At 44.6% G+C, this 25,983-nt stretch overlaps 1 protein-coding gene across 2 annotated transcripts in view; it reads left to right on the top strand.

Annotated features, from left to right (window-relative positions):
- Window positions 1-25,983, top strand: part of RPA2 (replication protein A2) — a 342,664-nt gene that overhangs the window by 313,860 nt on the left and 2,821 nt on the right. Inside the window, exons 2-7 of one of the 2 annotated variants that reach the window (XM_050795800.1) lie at window positions 7,831-7,889; window positions 8,150-8,256; window positions 15,334-15,435; window positions 15,569-15,682; window positions 22,737-22,811; window positions 23,318-23,434. In XM_050795800.1, coding sequence (XP_050651757.1) covers window positions 7,831-7,889; window positions 8,150-8,256; window positions 15,334-15,435; window positions 15,569-15,682; window positions 22,737-22,811; window positions 23,318-23,434 — 574 coding nt within the window. Of the gene's footprint in view, window positions 1-7,830; window positions 7,890-8,149; window positions 8,257-8,308; window positions 8,408-15,333; window positions 15,436-15,568; window positions 15,683-22,736; window positions 22,812-23,317; window positions 23,435-25,983 lie in introns of those variants that run through there. The other variant, XM_050795801.1, reaches the window with a different exon arrangement.

Raw genomic sequence — 25,983 nt, 5'->3', positions numbered from 1 at the left:
TTACATTCAGTGGAAAACATGGGCATTACACAAATCAATCAACAAGGCTCCTGGCCTAGCCAAGTCCCTGGGGTCAGAGATGCAGCAGAATTTCCAGCCCCTAGGAACTGTGCAACCTTAGCCAATGAGTATATTATGCCCACAAACAACTACAGACTAAACCCCATTTCTGTTTAGGGCCTAGGTCACCCCAAGGAAGTGAGGGGCATCAAAATAATCACCAAGACTGAATCTTCTGCCAGTCCAGGGGGAAGAAGGCTCAGAGACCCACTGCTATGGATTTAATGAAAATAAAGCCATGTGATTTTTCTTGCCCCTGAGCCTGTGGCCCGATTTATAATCCAAGGCATGTCGAGGTATGTGTGGAAGGTAACCTATGGGACTGGTGGGGAAGGAGAGCAGGCAAGGAGTCTAGGGCAGCCAGCGCTCCCAGGGCTGGGCAGGGAGTTGGCAATGGTTACACTTGAAATTGGAACAAGGGAGAGAGTCCTGGGAGGGCACTGGAGCTCCCATAAACCCATCTGACGGATGCTAGAGTCTTACTCAGCTTTTGACTGCATGCAGGGCTGCTGCTGCTTTTTTTTTTTTTTTTTTTTTTTTTTGAGACAGGGTCTTGCTCTGTCACCCAGGCTAGAGTACAGTGGCCCTATCATGGCTCATTACAGCCCTGAACTCCCAGGCTTAAGCAATCATCCCACCTCAGCCTCTCAGGTATCTGGGACTACAAGCGCACACCACCACGCCCGGCTAATTTTTGTATATTTAGCAAAAAGGGGGTTTGGCTGGGTTGCCCAGGTAAGTCTCAAACTTTTGGGCTCAAGGGATCCGCCCATCTCACCCTCCCAAAGTGCTGGGATTACAGGCATCAGTAACCGCATCAGGCCTGCAAGGGCTTCTTTTAAATACCTCAGTTTTTTGGTCAGTGTCCCCTGAAGATACCATCATCACCACCACCAGTAACCAAGAAGATATCTTTGTGAATGTAGAAAAGGGGACTCTTCTAGGCCTTTGTGTGAATTAGATAAAGATGCCTCCAGCCGAGTACAGTGGTTCACACCTGTAATCCCAGCACTTTGGGAGGCTGAGATGGGAGGATTGCTTGAGCCCAGGAGTTCAAGACCAGCCTGGGCAACACAACAAGACTCCATCTCATTAAATAAATAAATAAATAAATAAATAAATAAATAGGCTGGGCGTGGTGACCTCATGTCTGTAATCCCAGCACCTTGGGAGGCCGAGGCAGGCAGATCATGAGGTCAGGAGATCGAGGATTCAAAGAAGAATGGGACATGAGGACCTAGATTTTGTGGGGCTGGAAGCTTACATAATTTGGGCAGCTTTCTTTAAGAAAAAGAACGCAAAATAAGATGCAAATGTAAGTATGAATGTAGACCCTTGGAAGAGGCTGTGCAAGTGAGGGGCCCTGAAGCTTAAACCTCACCAGCTTCCCAGTAAACCATTGTTTCTGTATGTTTTGTCTGCTCTTTAAGATATGTGAAGTATTCATAAGAATGAGCCATCCTAAAACTTTAATTGCACTTTAAAATTTTAAGCATATTTAATTAAATGTGTAAGCAATGTTTAAATACCCAAAGGTTTGATTTCAAGTTTTATTAGCTATTAGAGTTTAATAAATTCAGCACTGAACAATAAGTTGACTCTTGAACAACACAGGTTTGAACTGCACGGGTCCACTTACATGGTTTTTTTTTCTTTTCTTTTTTTTTTTTTGAGATGGAGTCTCGCTGTGTCGCCCAGGCTGGAGTACAGTGGCGAAATCTCGGCTCACTGCAACCTCTGCCTCCTGGATCAAGCGATTCTCCTGCCTCAGCCTCCAAAGTAGCTGGGATTACAGGCGCCCACCACCACGCTTGGCTAGTTTTTTGTATTTTTAGTAGAGACGGGGTTTCACCATGTTGGCCAGGCTGGTTTCAAGCTCCTGACCCCAAGTGATCCGCCAGCCTCGGCCTCCCAAAGTGCTGGGATTACAGGCATGAGTCACCGCGCCTGGCCTCCTCCTCCTCTTCCCCTCTTCCCCCTCCACCTCCCCCTGCTCCTCCCTCTCCCTCTCCCTCTCCTTCTCCCTCTCCTTCTTCTTCTTCTTCTTTTGAGACAGAGTCTTGCTCTGTTGCCCAGGCTGGAGTATAATGACAGGATCTCCACTCACTGCAACCTCCGCCTCCTGGGTTCAAGCAATTCTCCTCCCTCAGCCTCCCGAGTAGCTGGGATTACAGGCATCTGCCACCACATCTGGCTAATTTTTTGTATTTTTAGTAGAGACGAGGTTTCACCATGTTGGCCAGGCTGGTCTTGAACTTCTGACCTCATGATCAACCCATCTCAGCCTCCCAAAGTACTGGGATTATAGGCGTGAGCCACCTTTCCCAGCCCCAATCCACTTTTACGGATTTTTTTCAACCAATCGCAGATTGAAAATATAGTATTTTCAGAACGTGAAACCCAGTATAGGAGGGCTGACTTTGCATATTAGCGGGTTCCACAGGGCCAACTATGGGACTTGAATATGGGCAGATTTTGGTATACTGGTGGTCCTGGAACTGATCCCTTGTGTATACTGAGGAACAAATGTAGTTGTGAATGAAATGTTCTGCTCCACATAAAAAGGCCTCTCTGATACTGAAAGTAATTCTATCAGTATTATCCATTTGTAATGAGTATTACTAGTAGAAATAATCCGTGTCATTTAAAACTGAAAACAGCTAAAACTCCATCTAGTAAAATTATCTTAGACCAAAAAAATTTTTGGAAAATCACATGTGTTTAACACTGAAAACTATTTTAAAAAATCACCCCAGGCCAGGTGCGGTCGGTCACACCTGTAATCCCAGCACTTTGGGAGGCCAAAGCAGGTGTATTGCCTGAGGTTGGGAGTGCAAGACCAGACAATATGGTGAAACCCCACATCTACTAAAACTACAAAAAATTAGCTAGGCGTGGTGGCAGGCATCTGTAATCCCAGCTACTTGGGAGACTGGGCTGGGATAAGCACTTGCATCCAGGAGACAGAGGTTGCAGTGAGCTGAGATCATGCCACTGCACTCCAGCCTGTGCTGGACAGAATGAGACTCCCTCTCAAAAAAAAAAAAAAGTCGGGTGGGCATGGTGGCTCACACCTGTAATCCCAGCACTTTGGGAGGCCGAGACGGGTAGATCATTTGAAGTCAGGAGTTTGAGACCAGCCTGGCCAACATGGTGAAACCCCTATCTCTATTAAAAAAAAAAAAAAAAAAAACAAAAAAACTTAGCTGGGCGTGGTGGCACGCACCTGTACTCACAGCTACTCGGGAGGCTGAGGCAGGAGAATTGCTTGAGCATGAGAGGCAGGGTGAGCCAAGATTGTGCCACTGATATCCAGTCTGGGTGACAGAGTGAGACCTTGTCTCAAAAAAAAAAAAGAAAAAAAGAAAAAATCACTCCAAATCAAATTATACTTGACACAAATAAGGAGCACCCATAAAGTGACAGTGGCAGACGTAAAAAGTCTGTAAAATTTGATCGGGATCTAATTTTTATTGACAAAATAAATCTTCGCTGTAAACTCTGCCCAGGAAATACTACACATAAATGATTTCTGCAGAATTAAAATGGCAAAAATTGGAAATGGATAACTTACACTGTACCGAATATTGAACAGAGAATCAAGTATAAATGGAAATTCACCAATATTGGGTCATATCCAATTAAAATATGTATATTTAGGAAATGGAGGCAAAATGATACTGGAGGTTAAAATGGCAGGTCCAAAACATTGAGACATATATCAAACACTTAGCAGAGCACATAATGCAGGCACCTGGCAGGTGGTATGTACTCAACAAATAGCAGATTGGGCTATTTTTTCCTCTCTCTTTAAAAAATAATGTTTCTAATTGTGGTAAAATATACATAATATTTAGGACTTTAACCATTTCAAGTGTACAGTTCAGTGGCAATAAATACATTCACATTGCTGTACAACCATCACCACTATCCAACTCTGGGACTTTTCCATCTTCCCAAACCGAAATTCTGCACTCATTAAATACTAATTCTCTGTTGCCCTCTACAGCCACTATTTGACTCTCTTGTTGTTGTCATTGTTGTTTTGAGACAGGGTCGCTCTGTCAACCAGGCTGGAGAGCAGTGGCATTATCCCTCCACCTCCCGGGCTCAAGCCATCTTCCCACCTCAGGTCTCCCAAGTAGCTGAGATTACAAGTGGGCACCACCATGCCTGGTTAATTTTTGTGCCCCTTTGACTTTCTGTGCATATGAATTAGACTCTCAAGGTACCACATATAAGTGGAATCAAATAATATTTGTCTTTTTGTAACTGGCTTATTTAACTTTGCAGTTTTTGAGGTTCTCCACGTTGTAACATGTCTCAGAATTTCCTTCCTTTTTAAGGCTGAATATTAATTCACTATATATCTATACCACATTTTGTTTTGTTTATCCTTTTATGTGTCAATGGACACTTGGGCTGCTTCCATCTTTGGGTATCATGAATAATGTGGCTATGCACGCAGGTGTTCAAATATTTCCAAGTCCTCCCTTTCAGTTCTTTTGGGTATAGACACAGTTCTTTTGCCGGGTCATATGGTAATTCTATTTGTAATTTTTTGAGGAACCACCATACTGTTTTCCATAGTTGCTGTGCCATTTTACATTCCCAGTAACAGTGCACGAAAGTTTCGATTTTCCACATCCTCACCAACATTGGTTGTTTTCTATTTTGTTTGAGAGTGGCAATCCTAATGGGCGTGTCACCAGATTGGTCTTAAAGGATGATTTCGGCTGGACCACAACTGTAATCCTAGCACTTTGGGAGGCCGAGCTGGGTGGATCACTTGAGCCCAGGGGGTCGAGATCAGCCTGGGCAACATGGCAAAACCCCGTTTCTACAAAAAAATACAAAAATTAGCCAGGTGTGGTGGCGCACACCTGTAGTCCCAGCTATGTAACAGGCTGAGGTGGGAGGTTCACCTGAGACCAGAGAGGTTGAGTCAAGGCTGTGGTGAGCTGTGATCGTGCCACTACATTCTAGCCTGGACAACACAGCAAGACCCAGACTCAGAAAAAAAAAAAAAAGATGACGATTTCTCTTCTTCTCAGTCTTACTTTAGATTTCCCTGACAGCCCCCAGTCTGGGAATAAAGTGTACAACCTACCTGGAGAGGGAAGTGGAAGACCTCCCAGAAATTCCTTTTACGTGACAGGAAGACTTCAACTCGACAAAACTAAATTAAGAGATGAATTTACTACCACATCCACACACACAGTAAATACCAATTACTTTCGCATTTACTGGGAACTGACTCCTCCATTTGATTTATCAGATCACCCAGGTCTTGAAATTCTGGGCAAAAATCTGGTTTTGATGTTTGGCATTGTGTTATATTTTAAGACATTTTAAATTCTTTCTCTTTTTTATTTTGTTAAGAGATAGGATCTTGCTCCCTTGTCCAGGCTGGAGTGCACTGGCCATTCACAGGCAAGATCATCACACACTGTACCCTTGTACTCCTGGGCTCAAGCGATCCTCCAGCCTCAGCCTCCCAAGTAGTTGGGACTGCATGGTGTGCCACTGCACTTGGCTCGCTCTTTCTTATTTATTTATTTATTTATCTATTTATTTATTTAGATGGAGTATCACTCTGACGCCCAGGCTGGAGTGCAGTGATGTGATCTCAGTTCACTGCAAGCTCTGCCTCCCAGGATCATGCTATTCTCCTGCCTCAGCCTCCGGAGTAGCTGGGACTACAGGGGCCCACCACCATCTGATTTATTTTTAAAGAGGAAGGAGGAAGAGGAAGGAGGAAGGAGGAGGAGGACAAGGAGGAGAAGAAGAAGGAGAAGGAGGAGAGGGAGGAGAGGAAGGAAGGAAGGAAGGAAGGAAGGAAGGAAGGAAGGAAGGAAGGAAGGAAGGGAGGGAGGGAGGGAGGGAGGGAGGGAGGGAGGGAGTGAGTTGGGTTTGTAATCCCAGAAGCATTACGAAGGAGGCTGAGGCAGGAGAAAGGAGGAAGAGGAGAGAGGAGGAGGAGGGTGGAGGAGCAAAGAGGAGGAGGCAGAAGGGGGAAAGAGGAGGAGGAGGAGGAGAGATGTGGAGAAAAAAAGAAGGAAGGGGGAGGGAGTTGGGCCTGTAATCCCAGAGGTTGCGCCATTGCACTCCAGCCTTGGTGACAGAGAGAAACCCTGTTTTTAACAACAAAACAACAACAACAAAAAAGTCGGGCGCGGAGGCTTATGCCTGTAATCCCAGCACTTTAGGAGACCGAGGCGGTGGATCACCTGAGGTCGGGAGTTCAAGACCAGCCTGACCAACATGGAGAAACCCGGTCTCTACTAAAAATAAAAAAAAAAAAAAAAAAAAATAGCCGGGCGTGGTGGCGCATCCCTGTAATCCCAGCTACTCGGCAGGCTGAGGCAGGAGAATCGCTTGAACCCAGGAGGCGGAGGTTGCAGTGAGGCAAGATCGCGCCATTGCACTCCAGCCTGGGCAACAAGGGCAAAACTCCATTTCCAAAAAAAAAAAAAAAAAAAGGAAAAAGAGAAGAAAAAACACACAGTTCGGGAGCCCAAGGGCCATGTCTATCTTACTTACCATTGAATCCCAGTGATCAGCACAGGGCCAGGAACAAAGAAAGCATCAACAATTTTTTTTTTTTTTTTTTTTTTTTTTTTTGAGTCGCAGTCTCTGTCACCCAGGCTGAAGTGCAGTGGCTGCATCACAGCTCACTGCAGCCTGGACACCCCAGGCCCAGGTGATCCTCCCACCTTAGCCACCCCAGTAGCTGGGACCCCAGACACTGGTCACCACACCAGACATTTTAAAAAATATTTTTTGGGAGGGGGTCTCACTATGTTGCCCAGGCTGGTCTCAAACTTCTGGCTTCAAGAGGTCCTCCCACCTCAGACCCCATTTGCTGGGTTTACAGGCATGAGCCACAGCACCTGCTAATTTTTCTTAAATACACAAATGAACATAAAATTCTAACAATGCATTAATATTTTGAGGAAGGAACTGACAAAAGGCTCCACTCCCTATGGGAGGAAAAGACCAGCACGTCATATGAAGAATTAAGAAAAATGGTAGAAATGACTGGAGAGGCCAAGCCTGGATGAGACTGGGGTGGGGACAGGTGGGGGACGAGGGGTGCCACCCTCAGATCTTTACAAGTCCGTCATAGGCAAGAGGGCGTAGGAGTCTCACAGCCCCACTGGGGAGAATCGGGACCATTGGTGGCATTACACGAAGAGAATGGGACTTCCTATATAAAAGAATAAGCAACTCCACGCGGTGCTGTGCGGCTAGTGCTGCGAGTCCCTGAGGTGCGCAATTCCCGCGCGACCGCGGGTGGGAACACCGAAGCCAAAAACCCCACTACGGCACTTTAGCTGAAGGCGTCGTCTGATTGGTGATAGTTTGGCGGGAACCCGAGCACGCCGAACAAAGGAAGTGACGTCAGAAGTCGCGCACTTGACGAGGGTGGAATCACGCGGCGCTGCGTCGCGGTAGTATTGCTCTGATTGGTTGATTTCTTGCGAGACCGCCCTGCCAGCTCCTTGCTTCCGCTAGTGCGGAGGGTTTTGCCCTTCGTAAAGATGGCCGCGGAGGCTTTTGGAGCCAAGTGGGAGCGCAGTGTGCGTTTTCTGGAGCATGGGCAGAGAAGACAGGAACAAGCGTAGCATTCGTGAGCACCGATTGGCTGAAGCGAGAAGCTCCCCGGGAGCTGACTGGCTCCGTCATTCGCGCGAAGGAGTTTGTGGCGCCAGAGAAAAGTAGCTAGAGCGGCGCAGTAGGGGCCGCGTTCTGTGGTTTTCCGTGATTCCCCCAGACCCGAACCTTCTCGGCCTCTTTGCGGAAAATCGCGACCAAGATGTGGAACAGTAATGATGGGGGTGCGGGGTGGAGGAGGAAGAGAATCGCAGGAGGTTTTAGTAAGAGGGAGAGCCTGGGGTCCGAGAGGCGTGTGGCAGCCGGAGAGGAAGGGCGGGAGCGGAGTTGGGGCGTTTGGGGGTCGCAGGAAGGCGGCGAGGAAGGTTAGGGAGACGCGGGCAGTATTTGGAGGGGCGAAGCCTCGGGGAGCCTGCAGGTTTCTCGGAGGCGCGGGACGTGGCACAGGCACTAATCCTGTTGTTCAAAACAGGTGGATTCGAAAGCTATGGCAGCTCCTCATATGGGGGAGCCGGCGGCTACACGCAGTCCCCGGGGGGCTTTGGATCGCCCGCACCTTCTCAGGCCGAAAAGAAATCAGTAGGTTGAAAGGAGTATTTGGTTTTGTTTTATCCTGTGCTGAAGTCCCTAAGTCATCTATGACAGAAACTTTATGTTTTGAAGGAAGATTTCAACATGAACTGTTGCGATAATGATCTATTATTATCCGCATCTCTCATAATTAAGTGCTGTAAGTTTCAGAAATGAAATCTTGCCAAATTTTGCACCTCCTGTTGCCCTGGCTTTTCCCCTCATTGGCTTTATTTTGAAATTGATTAGTGTAGCCAATGAATCAGTCTTGTGTGAACGCTCTCAACTTGTTTTTTTTATTTTTATTAAAAATAGAGATGGGGTCTCACTATGTTGCCCAGGCTGGTCTCAAACCCCTGAGCTCAACCATCCTCCCACCTCGGCCTCTTAAAGTGCTGGGGTAACAGGTATGAGCCACTGCTCCTGGCCTGTACTTGTATTAATAGTCTCTTTTACATTTTTTTTTTTTTTTTTGAGATGGAATCTCGCTCTATCGCCCAGGCTGGAGTGCAGTGGCCCGATCTTGGCTCACCGCAACCTCCGCCTCCCGGGTTCAAGGGATTCTCCTGCTTCAGCCTCAGGAGTAGCTGGAATTACAGGCATGCGCCACTATGCCCGGCTAACTTTGGGCTTTTAGTAGAGACGGGGTTTCTCCATGTTGGTCAGGCTTGTCTCCAACTCCTGACCTGAGGTGATCCGCCCGCCTCGACCTCCCAAAGTGTTGGGATTACAGGCATGAGCCGCCGAGCCCGGCCCAAAGTCGCTTTTAAATTAAATGTGAGGCGACATCAAGAGTGTGGTCTTGGCCGGGCGCGGTGGCTCAAGCCTGTAATCCCAGCACTTTGGGAGGCCGAGGCGGGCGGATCACGAGGTCAGGAGATCGAGACCATCCTGGCTAACACGGTGAAACCCCGTCTCTACTAAAAAATACAAAAAACTTAGCCAGGCGAAGTGGCGGACACCTGTAGTCCCAGCTACTTGCGAGGCTGAGGTAGGAGAATGGCGTAAACCCGGGAGGCGGAGCTTGCAGTGAACTGAGATCCGGCCACTGCACTCCTCCGTCTCAAAAAAAAAAAAAAAAAAAGGGTGTGATCTTTGGATCGGCCGCGGTTTCTCACGCCCGTAATCCCAGCACTTTGGGAGGCTGAGGCGGGTGGATCACCTGAGATCAGGAGTTCTTGACCAGCCTTGCCAACATGGTGAAACCTCGTCTCTACTAAAAATACAAAAATTAGCCAGGCGTGGTGTGGGTGCCTATAATCCCAGCTATTAGGGAGGCTGAGGCAAGGGAACCACTTGAACTCGGGAGACAGATTGCAGTGAGCCAAGATGGTGCCACTGCACTCCAGCCTGGGCAATAGAGCAGAAGTAGACTCTGTCTCGAAAAAAGAAATGCGGTCTTTGAAGTCATAGACGTGTTCTGCTATTGCCATGCTGCTTTACTTGCAGGGTGTCACTGGACACATTTCTTAACTGGCTTGGGAGTCAGTTTTGCACCTATGAAGAGGGGCTAACATACCTTAAAATGTCATTGTGAGACTTATCTTATATACAAAGAATACAGGCTATGGAGCCAGAACACGGAGACTCCAGAATCCGTTTTGCCTTTTAACTGCCATTGTGATTTCAGGAAAGCAGCTTGAAGGCTGTGGCCCTTGGTTTTTCTCATCTGATGATACTAGTAGTACTCATGTCATAGGGTGGTTCTGAGAATTGACAAGTAAGGCATTGTGTAGGAAAACAATCTATAGAAAGCTGTCTAAACGTTGATTAGTCACTCAGAAATGAGTTTGCCTTTTTTCTTTTTTTTTGAGACAGGGTCTCTGTCTGCCAGGCTGGAGAGCAGTGATGCGTGATCACAGCTCACGGCAGCTTGGACCTCCAGGCCTCAAGTGATCATCCCACCTCAGCCTCCCTAGCAGCTCGGACTACATATGTGCACTGCCGTGTCAGGCTAATTTTTGTGGTTTTTTTTAGAGTTAGGGTTTGGCCATGTTGGCCAGGCTGGTCTCAAACTCCTAGCCTCAATCCACCTGCCTCAGCCTCCCAAAGTGCTGAGATTACAGGTGTGAGCCACCACTCCCAGCAAGTTTGCATTTAACAACTGCAATTTCATTCTATAAATGTGGGGTTAATTTGACTTCTCTTTAGGAGTCACTCAGATGTGTTAAGATTCAGTGTGAGCAGGTTAAAACATTCATTGATATTCTGGTATATTTGAACATTGCTTTATAACTTTCTTTCTTTTTTTTTTTGAGACGGAGTCTAGCTCTGTCACCCAGGCTGGAGTGTAGTGGCGCGATCTCCGCTCACTGCAACCCCCGCCTCCCGGGTTCACGCCATTCTCCTGCTTCAGCCTCCCAAGTAGCTGGGACTACAGGCGCCCACCACCATGTCTGGCTAATTTTTTGTATTTTTTTAGTAGAGACGGTGTTGTGCCATGTTAGCCAGGATGGTCTCGATCTCCTGACCTTGTGATCCACCCGCCACGGCCTCCCAAAGTGCTGGGATTACATGCGTGAGCCACTGCGCCTGGCCACTTTATAACTTTCATATAAATTATTTTACGTAATTCTGTAAGGAATTTATTGTTTATTCCAGCATACAGCAGAGACTCAGGTATATTAAGGGACTGCCTAAGCTTACATAGCTAATAAGGAACTAGAATCAGACAGTACACACATGATGCTGAACAAATCCAACATCTGATGAGCAACAACTTCTCCCTGTTGTAATTTTCTCTCTCCTAGAAGATCTCAAGGGACTTTAGTTTTCCATTTTGATTTTCTTGAGGTCGTGAAGGAGAAAACAAGGTAGATGATTGGTTCTCATCTTTTCTTCCCAAGCTTAACTATTTTTCTCCATTCTGATTGTTAGAATTTTTATCCCATAATTCCTAAAAGCTGGGTATTAAGATAGCTTTTCAGAGAAGAATGCTTGTAAGTTGGAGACTCAATCCCAGTCTCTGGATTTTTTTTTCTTTTTGTGGAGACAGGGTCTCACTATGTTGCCCAGGCTGGTCTCAAACTCTTGGGCTAAAGCAATCCTCCCACCCCTGCCTCCCATGGTGGTGGTATTACAGGCATGAGCGACCATGCCTGAACAGTCTTTTTGTTTTTATTTTTATTTTTTATTTTTTTGAGACAGAGTCTTGCTCTGTTGCCCAGTCTGGAGTGCAGTGGAACGATCTCAGCTCTACTGCAACCTCCACCTCCTGGGTTCAAGCGATTCTCCTGCCTCAGCCCCCCAGGTAGCTGGGACTACAGGCGCATGCCACCATGCCTGGCCGATTTTTGTATTTTCAGTCAAGATGGGGTTTTGCCACGTTGGTCAGGCTGGTCTCAAACTCCTGATGTCAGACGATCCGCTCTTCTTGGCCTCCCAAAGTGTTGAGATTACAGGCATGAGACATTGCACCTGGCCTTGTTTTGTTTTTAAATCTAGTATTTTCCACAGTTAAAAGTTAGGTAAACACCCTATTCTTTTTTTCTTTTAAAATTGAGACAGTCTCACTTTCACCCCCACTGGAGTGCAGTGGTGCAGTCATAGCTTACTGCAGACTCTTAACTCCAGGGATCAAGGGATCCTCCCACGTCAGCCTCCCAAGTAGCTAGGATTACAGGTGTGCAGCACCATCCCTGGTTGATAAAAACTCTATCCAAAATGTTTCCTGTTGATTATATATTTGTTCAATGTGATTGAACTATGTGAAGTTTCAAATAGTGACCCATTTTTAATCTGTAATAATGGTACCTTCATGAAGTACTGTCAGAGTAGCCTGTAGTTCATAGTCAGCTATAAAAATTTTTTTACTCTGAAAATGGTTTTTTATTTTCCCCAAAATTAAGCATACTTGTATTGACACTCTGTGAATCTCTTCGGAGCAAACTAGGAATTCCTTGCGATCAATTCCTACATAAAATATGCGCTCAATAAAAACTAAATACTTGATTTGAGATGAATTCGAAGGCATTGTTAACATCTCAATTGTTATCCATATGTAACTTTTTTACCTGAGAGGTAATAATACTTGTCAAACATCCACTGCATGCAGAGGTTAGTATTAGCACTTCGTATATATTATGTGTCTCATTTACAACTGAAGAGGTATATATCCCCAGTTTTCAGAAAAGGTGGTTCTGTGTCCAGGGCTTTGGAGCTGGGATTTGAGCATGGGTCTATAGGACTCTCTGGCTCCAAACCTCATGTTCTTGCCACTTACCTTACTGGTTCTTAAGTTTTCTTATGCTGAAGATACAATGAAAATCTCAGCTGTGATAGGTAAAAACAGAAATATAGTAGTTTGTGAGAGGTAAATCCTGGGACCCCTGCAAATTTTAAAACTATAAATATTAACATAGCATGTAACTTTACCTATAAAATATCATAAAGTAAAATTGAAAAACAGTTGATCCCATCACATTGTTATTAAAAGCTATTGCAGATGTAAAGAATGAGGAACAATAGCTAATATAATAATAGCTAACATTTGTTATTGAGTACTGTGTGCTGGGTAGTATTCTGAGCCCTTACCATGTAGTTAATTTTTATAATTTATCATTCCTAGTTTTGCAGATGAGGAAACCAAGGTACAAATGAGTTAATGTGACCAAGAGCAACTGCTCTTTTTTTTTTTTTTTTTTTTTTTCCTTTTTTTGAGGAGAGTCTCTGTTGCCCAGACTGGAGTGCCGTGGCAAGATCTTGGCTCACTGCAACCTCCACCTCCCGAGTTCAAGTGATTCTCCTGCCTCAGCCTCCCCAGTAGCTGGGATTACAGGCACACGCCACCACACCCGGCTAATTTTTTTTTTTTAATTTTTAGTAGAGACAGGGTTTCGCCATGTTGGCCAGGCTTGATCTCAAACTCCTGACCTCAAATGATCCGCCCGCCTCGGCCTTGGGATAACAGGCGTTAGCCACCACGCCTGGCTGAGCAACTGCTCTTGAGAATAGAGCCACAGTCTTAACCCTCAAGCTTGGCTGCTGCCTTTTGTGGCATATATGTCAGCGGTTGACTGAGCTTGCTTTATCCCTTTGTGGCAATACTAACCGTTTAAAAATCATGCTTCAGCAAAATGAAATATTGGCAGTGTCATGGATGTTCAGGTCAGAGTTGCAACTGATAAATCCATGAAGGCCAAGAGTCTACTGTGTTCTAAGTCTTCCGTGCAGTACAGGTATTGGTCCACTTCCTCTTGGCTTCTGACAGGAAGAGCTCTCATTGTTTTTCCGCCTTGTACATATTCCCTCTGGGAGACTGGGAGTACGTACTTGCCCTCAGCCTGTTACCTGCTACTTTTTCACTGTTGAAATTCTCGTGCTTCGGAGTTCAGCCTAAAGCCTCCCTCTTTTGCCAATAAGTTTTTCTGAGGTCCCACATGGCACATTTCATTTTATGGTATATCAAGATCAGGTTTATTGTTTACCTTTGTACCTCCCCTAGATTAGGAATATGTTGAGGGTAAATCCTGTCCCATTGTATTCATCTTTATGTCACCCAGACTACGTCTTGCCACTGGCAGGCAAAAATAAGTTTACACTGTTGTGTGGCTGGTTTAAGATAGATTTGGGCCTGGTGCAGTGGCTCATGCCTGTAATCCCAACATTTTGGGAGGCCAAGGTGGGCAGATTGCCTGAGGTCAGGAGTTCGAAACCAGCCTGGCCAACATGGCAAAACCCCATCTCTAGAAAAAATACAAAAATTAGCTGGGTGTGGTGGCGTGCACCTATAATCCCAGCTACCTGGGGGACTGAGACAGGAGACTTGCTTGAATCCAGGAGATGGAAGTGAGCCAAGATCGCTCCATCACACTCCAGCCTGGGCAACAGAGTGAGACTCCATCTCGAAAAAAAGGATATGATTTGAGTGTACTCACTAGATACTGTTCTGCCTACCCTATCCTGCCTCTTCCCCCTAAGATGTCCAACACAAGTCCAGCACAGTGGCTTATGCCTGTAATCCTAACACTTTGGGAGGCTAAGGTGGGAGGATCACTTGAGACCAAGAGTTTAAGACCAGCCTGGGCAACATAGCAAAGCCCCATCTCTACAAAAAAAAAAAAATTTTTTTTTAATTGACTGGGTGTGGTGGTGTGCCTGTAGTCCCATCTTCTCAGGAGACTATTGCAGGAAGATTGCTTGAGCCCATGAGTTTGAGGCTGCAGTGAGCTATAATCATGCCTCTGCACTCCAGCCTGAGTGACAGAACAAGACCCCATCTCAAAACATAAAATGTGGCCAAGGGCGGTGGCCTTACACCTGTAATCCCAGCACTTTGGGAGACTGAGGTGGGCAGATCACCTGAGGTCAAGAGTTCCAGACCAGCCTGGCCAACATGGAGAAACCCCGTCTCTACTACAAATGCAAAATGCTGGCACATACGTATAGTCCTAGCTACTCAGGAGGCCGAGCCAGGAGAATCGCTTGAGCCCAGGAGGCAGAGGTTGCAGTGAGCTGAGATTGCGCTATTGCACGCCAGCCTGAGCAACAGGAGCGAAACTGTGTCTCAAAAGAAAAAAAAAATTTAAAAAGATGTCCAACATGTCCAAGCTCTTATTCCATTTCCCCTGGAGCTCCATTTGATTGTCAAAAAATCTGTCCTACAAGAAGCTATTCTTCTACCTTTTATAGTTCATCACAAGACCTACAAGCAATTCCAGAGTTCTGTCTCCATTAGTCATTTCTCAGACCTTTTCCCAATACCATCTCATTTTGTCAGTGACCTGAACAGCAGCACCAGCCTGTCTACACCCTAAAGCTGGGGTTTCCTCTTGAAGGTCTGTTCTGGCAGCAGCAGGTCGTTCTTCCTTATCCTGTCCCCCACTCTGACCTCATTTTGGTGAATTCTCAGGGCAACACATGTATTCAGCAGGAACTCTGGAGTTAGACAAACCTGGGTTTGGATTCTAAAAGTGTGGTATTGGTTTGCTATATGGCCTTGGTTTCCATCTCTCTGAAGCAAAGATAATGAGATTTGTTTTGAAATTCAATGTTCGAATATATTTAAAGTACTTGGCACATGGCAGGTGTCAAATGAGTGGTAGTTATTACTTTCTTAATTGAATTTTGCATGCTTTTTCTTTTTAGAGAGCCCGAGCCCAGCACATTGTACCCTGTACTATATCTCAGCTGCTTTCTGCCACTTTGGTTGATGAAGTGTTCAGAATTGGGAATGTTGAGATTTCACAGGTATGTCAAATAATTTGTAAAGGAATCACTTACTCATAATAAAGAATGAAATAAGACTATGTTTAAAAATACAAAAATGTAGCCTTGGTTTCAGGGGAAACAGCCTTTTTTTTTTTTCTTTCTTCTAACCTAGGTCACTATTGTGGGGATCATCAGACATGCAGAGAAGGCTCCAACCAACATTGTTTACAAAATAGATGACATGACAGCTGCACCCATGGACGTTCGCCAGTGGGTTGACACAGATGTAAGTGGCTGTTTTTGAATCATGATGGGGTTACTTTGGAACTGTGGAGATGTTGAACTTTTTTAGTCTTTTTAAAGTTTTTTCTTATAAAAATAATACAAAAAGACATCAAAGACAGATACCCTAAAGTGAAAGGTTAATAGATTTGATTATATACCTTCCCGATATACCAAAAATAGAATTAAAAGTCAAATGACAGGAGACAGTAGAATGTTAAGTTCCAATAGAACAAAGGCTTTTTTTGTTTTGTTTTGTTTTTTTGAGACAGTCTCACTCTGTCGCCCAGGCAGTACAGTACAGTGGTGGGATCTCGGCTCACTACAACCTCTGCCTCCCAGGCTCAAGCGATTCTCTGCCTCAGCTTCCCAAGTAGCTGGGATTACAGGCACCTGCCACCATGCCTGGCTAATTTTTGTATTTTTAGTAGAGACGGGGTTTCACTGTCTTGGTCAGGCTGGTCTTGAACTCCTGACCTTGTGATCCACCCGCCTTGGCCTCCCAAAGCACCGGGATTACAGGCTTGAGCCACTGCGCCCGGCCCCTGCTTTTTTTGTTGTTGAGACAGAATCTTGCGCTGTTGCCCAGGCTGGAGTGCAGTGGCACAATCTCAGCTCACTGCAACCTCTGCGGCCCAAGTTCAAGCAATTCTCCTGCCTTAGCCTCCCAAGTAGCTGGGATTACAGGCGCCTGCAACCACACCTGACTAATTTTTTATATTTTTAGTAGAGGTGGGGTTTTGCCATGTTGGACAGGCTAGTTTCAAACTCCTGACCTCAGGTGATCCACCCACCTCAGCCTCTCAAAGTGATCGGATTACAGGCTTGAACCCTCACGCCCAGCCTAGAGCAAAGATTTTTATCTTGGTCATCACTGTAGCCTTAGCACCTAGAGCAGTGCTAGTCACATAGTGGTCCTAGAATAAATATTGTTTAAATGAGTGTGGAAAATATTTGCAACATACTACAAACATTTAAATTTTTAGTTAATAAAAAGCTCCTTTTTGGCCTGGCATGGTGGATCACTAGAGGTCAGGAGTTCGAGACCAGCCTGGCCAACATGGTAAAACCCATCTCTACTAAAAAATATAAAAACTTAGCCAGGCGTGGTGGTGGGCGCCTGTAATTCCAGCTGCTTGGGAGGCTGAGGCAAGAGGATTGCTTGAACCGAGAGGCAGGGGTTGCAGTGAAACTGAGATTGTGCCACTGTACTCCAGCCTGGGTGACACACTGAGACTGTCTCAACAACAAAAAAAAGCTCTTTTTTGTTGTTTCTGGTTTTGAGTTTTGTTTTGTTTGTTGTTGTTGTTTTTTGAGAAAGAGTCTCACTTTGTCTCCAAGGCTGGAGTGCAGTAGCTCAATATCAGCTCACTGCAACCTCCACCTTTTTGGCTCAGGCAACCCTCCCGCCTCACCTTCCTGAGTAGCTGAGATTACAAGTTTGTGGCATCATGCCTGGCTAATTTTTATATTTTTACTAGAGAGAGGGTTTTACCCTGTTGGCCAAGCTGGTCTCAAACTCCTGACTTCAAGTTATCTGCTCACCTTGGCCTCCCAAAGTTCTGCAATTACAGGCTTGAGCCACTGCGTCCAGCCAAAAAGCTCTTATAAAACCAGAAAACCACTGCACCTTAGAAAAATGACCAAACAAGATGCACAGATAATTCATAAAAGACAGTAGAAATGGTAGTGGCAGTAACTAAAGCAGGCTTAACAAACATTGAGATATCATTTTTAGCTTAAGTTTGCAAAGAAAACAAAGAATGACAATGTCTAGTTCTAGTAAGAGCAACAGCTACCACACAGTGCCCTAGCTTAGTAGTAGGCACTTAATAAATATTGAGTGATTTGTTATTGTCCAAGAAAGTAGGCTTATAGTGTGAGTATAAATTGGTATAACCTTTCTCAAACATCAGCTTGTATCAAAAGCATCAGTCACAAAAATGGTGACCTAACGGCCAGATGCAGTGGCTCACGCCTGTAATCCCAGCACTTTGGGAGGCTGAGGTGGACGGATCACGAGGTCAGGAGATCGAAACCATCCTGGCTAACACAGTAAAACCCCGTCTCTACTAAAAATACAAAAAATTAGCTGAGCATGGTGGCAGGTACCTGTAGTCCCAGCTACTCGGGAGGCTGAGGCAGGAGAATGGCGTGAACCCAGAAGGCGGAGCTTACAGTGAGCCAAGATCGTGCCACTGCACTCCAGCCTGGGAGACAGAGCAAGACTCCGTCTCAAAAAAAAAAAAAAAAAAAAAAAAAAAAAAAAAAAAAAAAAACAATGGTGACCTAGGAGTTTACATCAAGGAAAGAATTACAGACACGTACAAAGATTTAGACCAGTGAAGTGGTCACGCCTGTAATCCCAGCACTTTGGGAAGCCAAGGCAGGCAGATCACCTGAGGTCAGGAGTTCAAATCCAGCCTGGCCAACATGGTGAAACTCTGTCTCCTAAAAATACAAAAATTAGCCGGGCGTGGTTGTGCGTACCTGTAATCCCAGCTACTCGACTCAGGAGGCTGAGGCAGGAGAATTACTTGAACCTGGGAGGCGGAGGTTGCAGTAAGCCGAGATCATGCTACTGCACTCTAGTCTGGGCAACAGAGCAACACTCTGTCTCAAAATAAATAAATAAAAATAAAGCAATCTCAAAATACTAGCAATAAAGGATTACTAAGTAAACCATGACATATTTATAACATACTACAAATGATATAGAAAAGCGTGTATTGTCACAAAGAAGTGTTTGCCATAAATTGTTGAAAAAAGCATATTACAATATGGTATGCAGGATTTGACCCAATTTTTACACAGCAGCATGTGTATATAAGTGTCTTTATAAACATGGATAAAATAGATTGAAATACAGTATATACTTTTTATCCTTTTATATTTTTAATTGTGCAGAAGGCCTCTTGGTGTTTTGTATTTTGTTTTTGAAATACATTCATTACACAAAATTTGAATAATAAAGACTGTTTTAGGCTGGGCATGGTGGCTCACGCCCATAATCCCTGCACTTTGGGAGGCCAATGCGGGCGGGTCACCTGAAGTCAGAAGTTTGAAACCAGCCTGGCCAACGTGGTGAAACTCCGTCTCTACTAATAATACAAAAATGAGGCGGGCACCTGTAATCCCAGCTACGCAGAAGCTGAGGCAGGAAAATTGCTTGAACCTAGGAGGCAGAGGTTGCAGTGAGCCAAGATCGCGCCACTGCACTGCAGCCTGGGCAACAGAGTGATACTCTGACTCAAAAAAAAAGACCGTTTTCCTTCAAAAACCACAAGTTACCATAGAGAAATAACTTGGTAGTTATGTAATTTTTTAATTTTTTGCTTCTCAGAAAAATAAAGGATAATTCATTCAGCAGTTATTGTTGGAGTACCAATTCTGAACCAGACTGTGCCTGGTTCCAGGTATAAAAAGAATGAAGTAGACACAGTCCCTGCCATCAAGCATTTTAAAAATCACCTGAAATCTCATGTCCCTTAAAGAACTGTTATAACACATTTTGGGAAATATCCTTTCAGGCATCTGTCTCTGCCTATATGTACATACAGATGTCCACATACCTCTTTTACTGTAAAAGGGATAATATGCTATGCAACTGCTAAGTAATTTGCTCTTTTCACTAAAAATTATGTTGTGGAACTGAATTTTTTTTTTTTGAAATTATGTTGTGGAACTGAATTTTTTTTTTTTTTTGAAATGGGGTTTTGCTCTTGTTGCCCAGGCTGGAGTGCAATGGCACGATCTCCGGCTCACTGCACCCTCTGCCTCCCAAGTTCAAGCGATTCTCCTGCCTTAGCCTCCCGAGTAGCTGGGATTACAGGCATGTGCCACCACACCCACCTAATTTTGTATTTTGTAGAGACGGGGTTTCTCCATGTTTGTCAGGATGGTCTCAAACTCCCAACCTCAGGTGATCGCCCGCCTCAGCCTCCCAGAGGGCTAGGATTATAGGCATGAATCATAGGCCCTTTTTTTTTAAATAGAGACAGGGTCTTGGCTTGCTGCCTAGACTGGCCTCAAAGCTGGGCTCAAGTGATCCTTTGACCTTAACCTCCCAAGTAGCTGAACTATAGACTGATGCCACCATACCTGGTGAGGAACCGATTTTTTTTTTTTTTTTTCAGACTGAGTCTCACTCTGTCATCCAGGCTGGAATGCATTGGCGCAATCTTGGCTCACTGCAACCTCCACTTCTCGGGTTCAAGCAATTCCCCTGCCTCAGCCTCCCGAATAGCTGGGATTACAGGCGTGCACCACCACACCTGGCTAATTTCTGTATTTTTAGTAGAGACGGGGTTTCAACATGTTGGCCAGGCTGGTCTCGAACTCCTGACCTCAGGTGAACCGCCTGCCTCGGCCTCCCAAAGTCCTGGGATTACAGGCTTGAGCCACCATGGCCTAGCCAGGAACTGATTTTTTAATGTTATCTGTAAAGATTTACATCTGTCATTTTAAATGACCACCTATTCCATTGTAAGAATACATCGTTCCTTACTTAACAGTAGACCCAATCAGGGAACAGCATTTAGCTTCTTTTCAGTCGTTCACCATTATACACAATGCACCAGTGAGTATCTTTGCATACATTTCTTCATGATTATAAAATAATCATAAGGCTGGACGCCATGGCTCACGCCTGTAATTCCAGCGCTTTGGGAGGCCAAGGCAGGCAGATCACCTGACGTCAGGAGCTCAAGACCAGCCCGGCCAACATGGTGAAACCCCACCTCTACTAAAAATACAAAATTAGCCAGGCGTGGTGGCGCATGCCTATAATCCCAGCTACTCGGGAGACTGAGTCAGGAGAATCGCTTGAACCCGGGAGGCAGAGATTGCAGTGAGCCAAGATTGTGCCATTGCATTCAGCCTGGGCAAAAAGAGCAAAATTCCATCTCAAAAAAATAAAATAATGATATATTCCTAAAAGTAGGTTTTCTGGGGGGAAATACACACTTCACTTTTTTTTTAACATCTTAATTTTTGCATTTTTGTACTGTCTTCTATAAAGGTACCAGTTTACACTTCAATCATGCATGAGAGTGCCCAGTTAGTTTCCATACCCTTAACTTTTTTTTTTTTTTTTTTTTTTTTTTTTTTAAGAAATAGGATCTCACCGTGTTGCCCAGGTTGGTCTCAAACTCCTGGGTTCAAGCAATCCTCCCACCTCAGCCTCCCAACATGCTGGGATTACAGGTGTGAGCCACTGTGCCCATCCTCCATACCCTTTCTAACAATGGGTTTTTTTGTTTGTTGTTGTTTTGTTTTGAGACAGAGTTTCGCTCTTGTTGCCTAGGCTAGAGTGCAATGGCGCAATCTCGGCTCACTGCAACCTCCACCTCCCAGGTTCAAGCAATTCTCCTGCATCAGCCTCCCGAGTAGCTGGGATTACAGGCGTGTACCACCATGCCCAGCTAATTTTGTAATTTTAGTAGAGATGGGGTTTCTCCATGTTGAGGCTGGTCTCTAACTCCTGACCTCAGGTGATCCTCCTGCCTTGGCCTCCCAAAGTTCTGGGATTACAGGCGTGAGCCACCACATCCGGCCTAACAATGGGTTTTTGTCTTAAATTTTTGCCAGTATGATAGTTGTTTTAAAAAAATAGTCTTTTTGACCAGGTGCGGTGGCTCATGCCTGTAATCCCGGGACTTTGGGGAGGCCAAGACGAGTGGATCACCTGAGGTCAGGAGTTTGAGACCAGCCTGGCCAACATGGTGAAACCCCATCTCTACTAAAAATACAAAAATTAGCCTGGCATGGTGTTGCGTGCCTGTAGCCCCAGCTACTCGGGAGGCTGAGGCGGGAGAATTGCTTGAACCCGTGAGGCAGAGGTTGCAATGAGCTGAAATCGTGCCACTGCACTCCAGGCTGGGTGACAGAGCAAGACACTTCATCTCAAAAAAAAAAAATCAGCTAATGTATTTTTTTTTTTTTTTTTTTTTTTTTTTTTTTTTTTTTTTTGAGTCGGAGTCTCGCTGTGTCGCCCAGGCTGGAGTGCAGTGGCCGGATCTCAGCTCACTGCAAGCTCTGCCTCCCGGGTTTTTACGCCATTCTCCTGCCTCAGCCTCCCGAGTAGCCGGGACTACAGGCGCCCGCCACCTCGCCCGGCTAGTTTTTTGTATTTTTTAGTAGAGACGGGGTTTCACCGTGTTAGCCAGGATGGTCTCGAACTCCTGACCTCGTGATCCGCCCGTCTCGGCCTCCCAAAGTGAACTAATGTATTTTTCTTATAAATAATGTGTCCATATTCTAGGAAACTGATAAATATTAAAATAGTTTGTAATTATCCTAGTCAACCATTAAACAGTTTAGTGTATATTGTCCCAAATGGGAAATCAGCTTTTTTCCATGTGTCATGACTTGTTTTTCCAGACAGTAAATAGAATTCTGTGTTATCATTTGCAACAGTGTGGAGTATCCTATCATATAGAAATGTGTACTTTATGTTGCATATTTAGGTTGTTTTACAATTTTTAATATTCTGTACTATGATAAATCTAAATCTTAATGCATGTTCTTAATTACTTCCTTAAATTCCCAAAAGTAGAATTGCTTTGCCAGTAAGTATATCCACCATAAAATTGTGTGCCTGCGGGGCATGGTGGCGGGCGCCTATAATCCCAGCTGTGGGGGAAGCTGAGGCAGGAGAATCACTCAAACCCTCCCTTGGGAGGGGGAGGTTGCAGTGAGCCAAGATCATGCCACTGCACTCCAGTCTGGGCGACAGAGCGAGACTCCCTCACAAAAAAAAAAAAAAAAGAAAATTGTGTGCCTAAGAGCTTGAATGAGAGTGTCATAATTGTTTACTTTTTTATGATGTGCTACAGAACTTTGGAACTGAGAATTACCTTTAGAGATATTTTTATTCTAATTCCTGGTTTTACAAAAAAGTAAGTTGTAAAAGGCAGGGCAAACTCCTTAATGCCATTTTAGGATCCTTTAACTCTTCTACTTTGTAACTTTCTCTTTCTCTACATAATATAGAAATGTTAAAGAGGCTTTCACCAGCATCACTAAAACCTTAATGACATGTTTGTATTTTATGTTAGGATGCCAGCAGTGAAAACACTGTGGTTCCTCCAGAAACATATGTGAAAGTGGCAGGCCACCTGAGATCTTTTCAGGTAAAGTCAGAATAAAATAGCAGTTAAAGTGTTTTTGCATGAAGCAGTTTCTAGATTCATGTCATGGCTTTTGGATAGTTAAAATACTTAAGTCCCCCTGTTTAATGGGAAGTTATTTCTTACTCTCTTCTTCAAAAGGAAATAACTCTTCTTTCTTTTTTTTTTTACCTTAACATGAAATTGACAGAATAGTAAAGAAAGAACAGAATCTCCTACAATTGCCATCTGTGGCGTTCATTAGTTGGAGAAAGGAGAACACTAGATTCGGAGTCAGGAGTCTAGATTTTGCTCCGTTATGCAACCTTGGGAAAATTATTAATGTCCCTTAGCTATTAATTTTAGTGTTTTTCTCATGTTTGACCGTGTTTGGATTACTGCTGAGAGTATATAACATTTCTCTCATATTGGCAAAATATTAATATTATAACCAAGAAAAGAGCCACATTGTTGACCTGAAATTAATGTATGTTCATATTTTATTCACATTTTTTTATTCATTTTGATAGAACAAAAAGAGCCTGGTAGCCTTTAAAATCATGCCTCTGGAGGATATGAATGAGTTCACCACACATATTCTGGAAGTGATCAATGCACACATGGTACTAAGCAAAGCCAACAGCCAGGTGAGTAGCCTCACTTTCCTAGCTTTTTCTCTTCCCTGGAAGAACACAGGTTACTTTTGTGTTCCAGCTTTGATTTCCTTGACATTTCGAAGGCCGAGCCAGAGAAAGACATCACTAAGTCCTCAGAACACTTTCTCCATTAGCTTTGTCACCGTATTTTATTTCAGATGAAACACTGATGTTTCTCTCAGAATTAAGAGTTCCTCTGACACTGGCCTGGACAGCTGGGGCCTGTGACAACCCTTAGGTGTAGACATGTAATTATAGGCTGAGCTCTTAGCTCCAAGGATTGTCAGTGCATATTCAGAGAGTAGCCCCCTTCAGGACAGCATTTTGCTGTCTTCCTTCCAACTTACTGGCTAAGTAGGAAAAATTATGTACTATTATATTTTTTCCCTGAAATTATATTTATTGATTCGTATTGAAATTTCTCCATAGTATTTTCCATTGTGTGAATTGACTTTGGCAAGTCCATCTAGGACCACACAAAAGGTTTGTTGACTCTAGTATTAGAAAGCCCTCAGGGCCAGGTGTGGTGGTTCATGGCCTGAAATCCTAGCACTTTGGGAGGATGGTATGGGGGCATCACTTGAGCCCAGTTCGAGACACCACCCTGGGTAACATAGGGAGACCCTGTCTCTAGAAAAAAAATTAAAGAATTCGATGGGCTACTTGGGAGGCTGAGTTTGGGAGATCACTTAAGCCCAGGAGGTCAAGGCTGCATTGAGCTGTGATTGTGCTACTCACTGCAGCCTAGGCAACAGAGCAACTTTGTCTCAAAAAAATAAAGAAAGAAAAAGAAAAATATTTATTGCGCCTACTTTGATTTGAGAGTCCCAATCATTCTAGTCCCCATTCGAGTTTAGCAGTGAACACGATATACTTATATTCTTGGGAGAAAGAAGCAATAAACAAAAAATATATATAATTTTAGGTAGTTATATAGGTGCTCTGAAGTAAATAAAGCAAAATAGGAGAAGAGGGTAATGGAGGGAACCAAGAATGGTACAATTTTAGATGGGGAAGAACATTCCAAACCAGAGGGACTAGGAAGTGCAAGAAGCAGGAGTGTGGAGTAAGCGTGACATCTCTGAAACCAGCAAGGCCAGAGTCTGGAGTGAAGCAAATGACGGGAGAGGGAGAGGGTTGTAGACAAGGAGGCAGGGCCCAGATTATGTGGGGCTTTGGAGGCCATAGTAAGGATTGCCTTTATTCAAATTTTTAAAATTTTGTTTATTTGGCGGTTTTTTTGTTTTTGTTTTTGTTTTTTTTTTGAGATGGAGTCTCACTCTTTCGCCCAGGCTGGAGTGCAGTAGCGCAATCTCAGCTCACTGCAAGCTCCACCTCCCGGGTTCACGCCATTCTCCTGCCTCAACCTCCCAAGTAGCTGGGACCACAGGCGTCCACCACCATGCTTGGCTAATTTTTGTATTTTTAGTAGAGAAGGGGTTTCACCGTGTTAGCCAGGATGATCTCAATCTCCTGACCTCGTGATCTGCCCGCCTCAGCCTCCTAAAGTGACTCATCACTGCGCCCAGCCTTTTTTTTTTTTTTTTTTTTTTTGAGACAGTCTCATTCTGTCACCCAGGCTGGAGTGCAATGACGTGATCTCAGCTCACTGCTGCCTCCGCTTCTCGGGTTCAAGCGATTCTCCTGTCTCAGCCTCCCCAGTATCTGGGATTACAGGTGCGCACTACCACACCCAGCTAATTTTTGTAGTTTTAGTAGAGACGGGGTTTCACCGTGTTGGCGTCCAGTTAGCAATCCGGCTGGCAGTGAGGATTTGTGGCCTAGGAGGCAGTCTGGGATGAAATCCTGGGGACTCTGTCAGCCTTTTGGGAGACAGATAGAAGAGGCTAATGAGGGATACTGAGAAGGTTCAGTTTGAGAGTCAGATGGAGAAGCAGAAGAATGTGGTGTCAAGAAGCCCAGGGAGGAACACATTTCAAGAGGAGTGTGGTCAGCAGTGTCTGCTTCTGAGAGGTCAAGTATTAGGAGGACTGAAAGAGACTTTGATAATTGGTTGAAGAGTCTTTGGTGACTTTGGTGAAAACAGTTTCAGAGGTGTACTTGGGGAGAACCCAAATATGGTGGGCTGAGGAGTGACTGGGGAGAAAGGAAATGAAAATAGTGATTGCAGAGCATTTTAAGAATTTGTTTTAAAAAAAGGAAAGAGAGAGGACGATAGGGACTGTGTCTCCTTTTCTCTGCCTGTGGTGCTTCATGCCTATAGACACTCAGTGAATGCTTGAGTGATTGGGCCACATGGATACCAAAATAGCAGACTCTGGGTAATTTTCTTCTCACTGCTACTCTTCTCTGGTTCCTCTCACATCAGAAACAAAAGGAGCCAAGAGGATCTGTCTCTTTTTGATATTTATGTGCTTCGGGGAGTTACTTTATCTTCCTATGAAATACTCTTTAGATAATAGCTATCCATTCCAATGTAAGCAGTGTTACTGGGAAACTGTTTATAAATTGTTTTTTGTAAGCTGCTTAACGAGCTATTTGAAGTTGTAAAGACTGTTTAACTTGATGGATTTTCTAAT

Source organism: Macaca thibetana, chromosome 1, assembly GCF_024542745.1.
Source record: "Macaca thibetana thibetana isolate TM-01 chromosome 1, ASM2454274v1, whole genome shotgun sequence".
NCBI lineage: Eukaryota > Metazoa > Chordata > Mammalia > Primates > Cercopithecidae > Macaca > Macaca thibetana.
The sequence above is the reverse complement of the archived record's forward strand: the minus strand, read 5'-3'. Positions and strand labels throughout refer to the sequence as shown.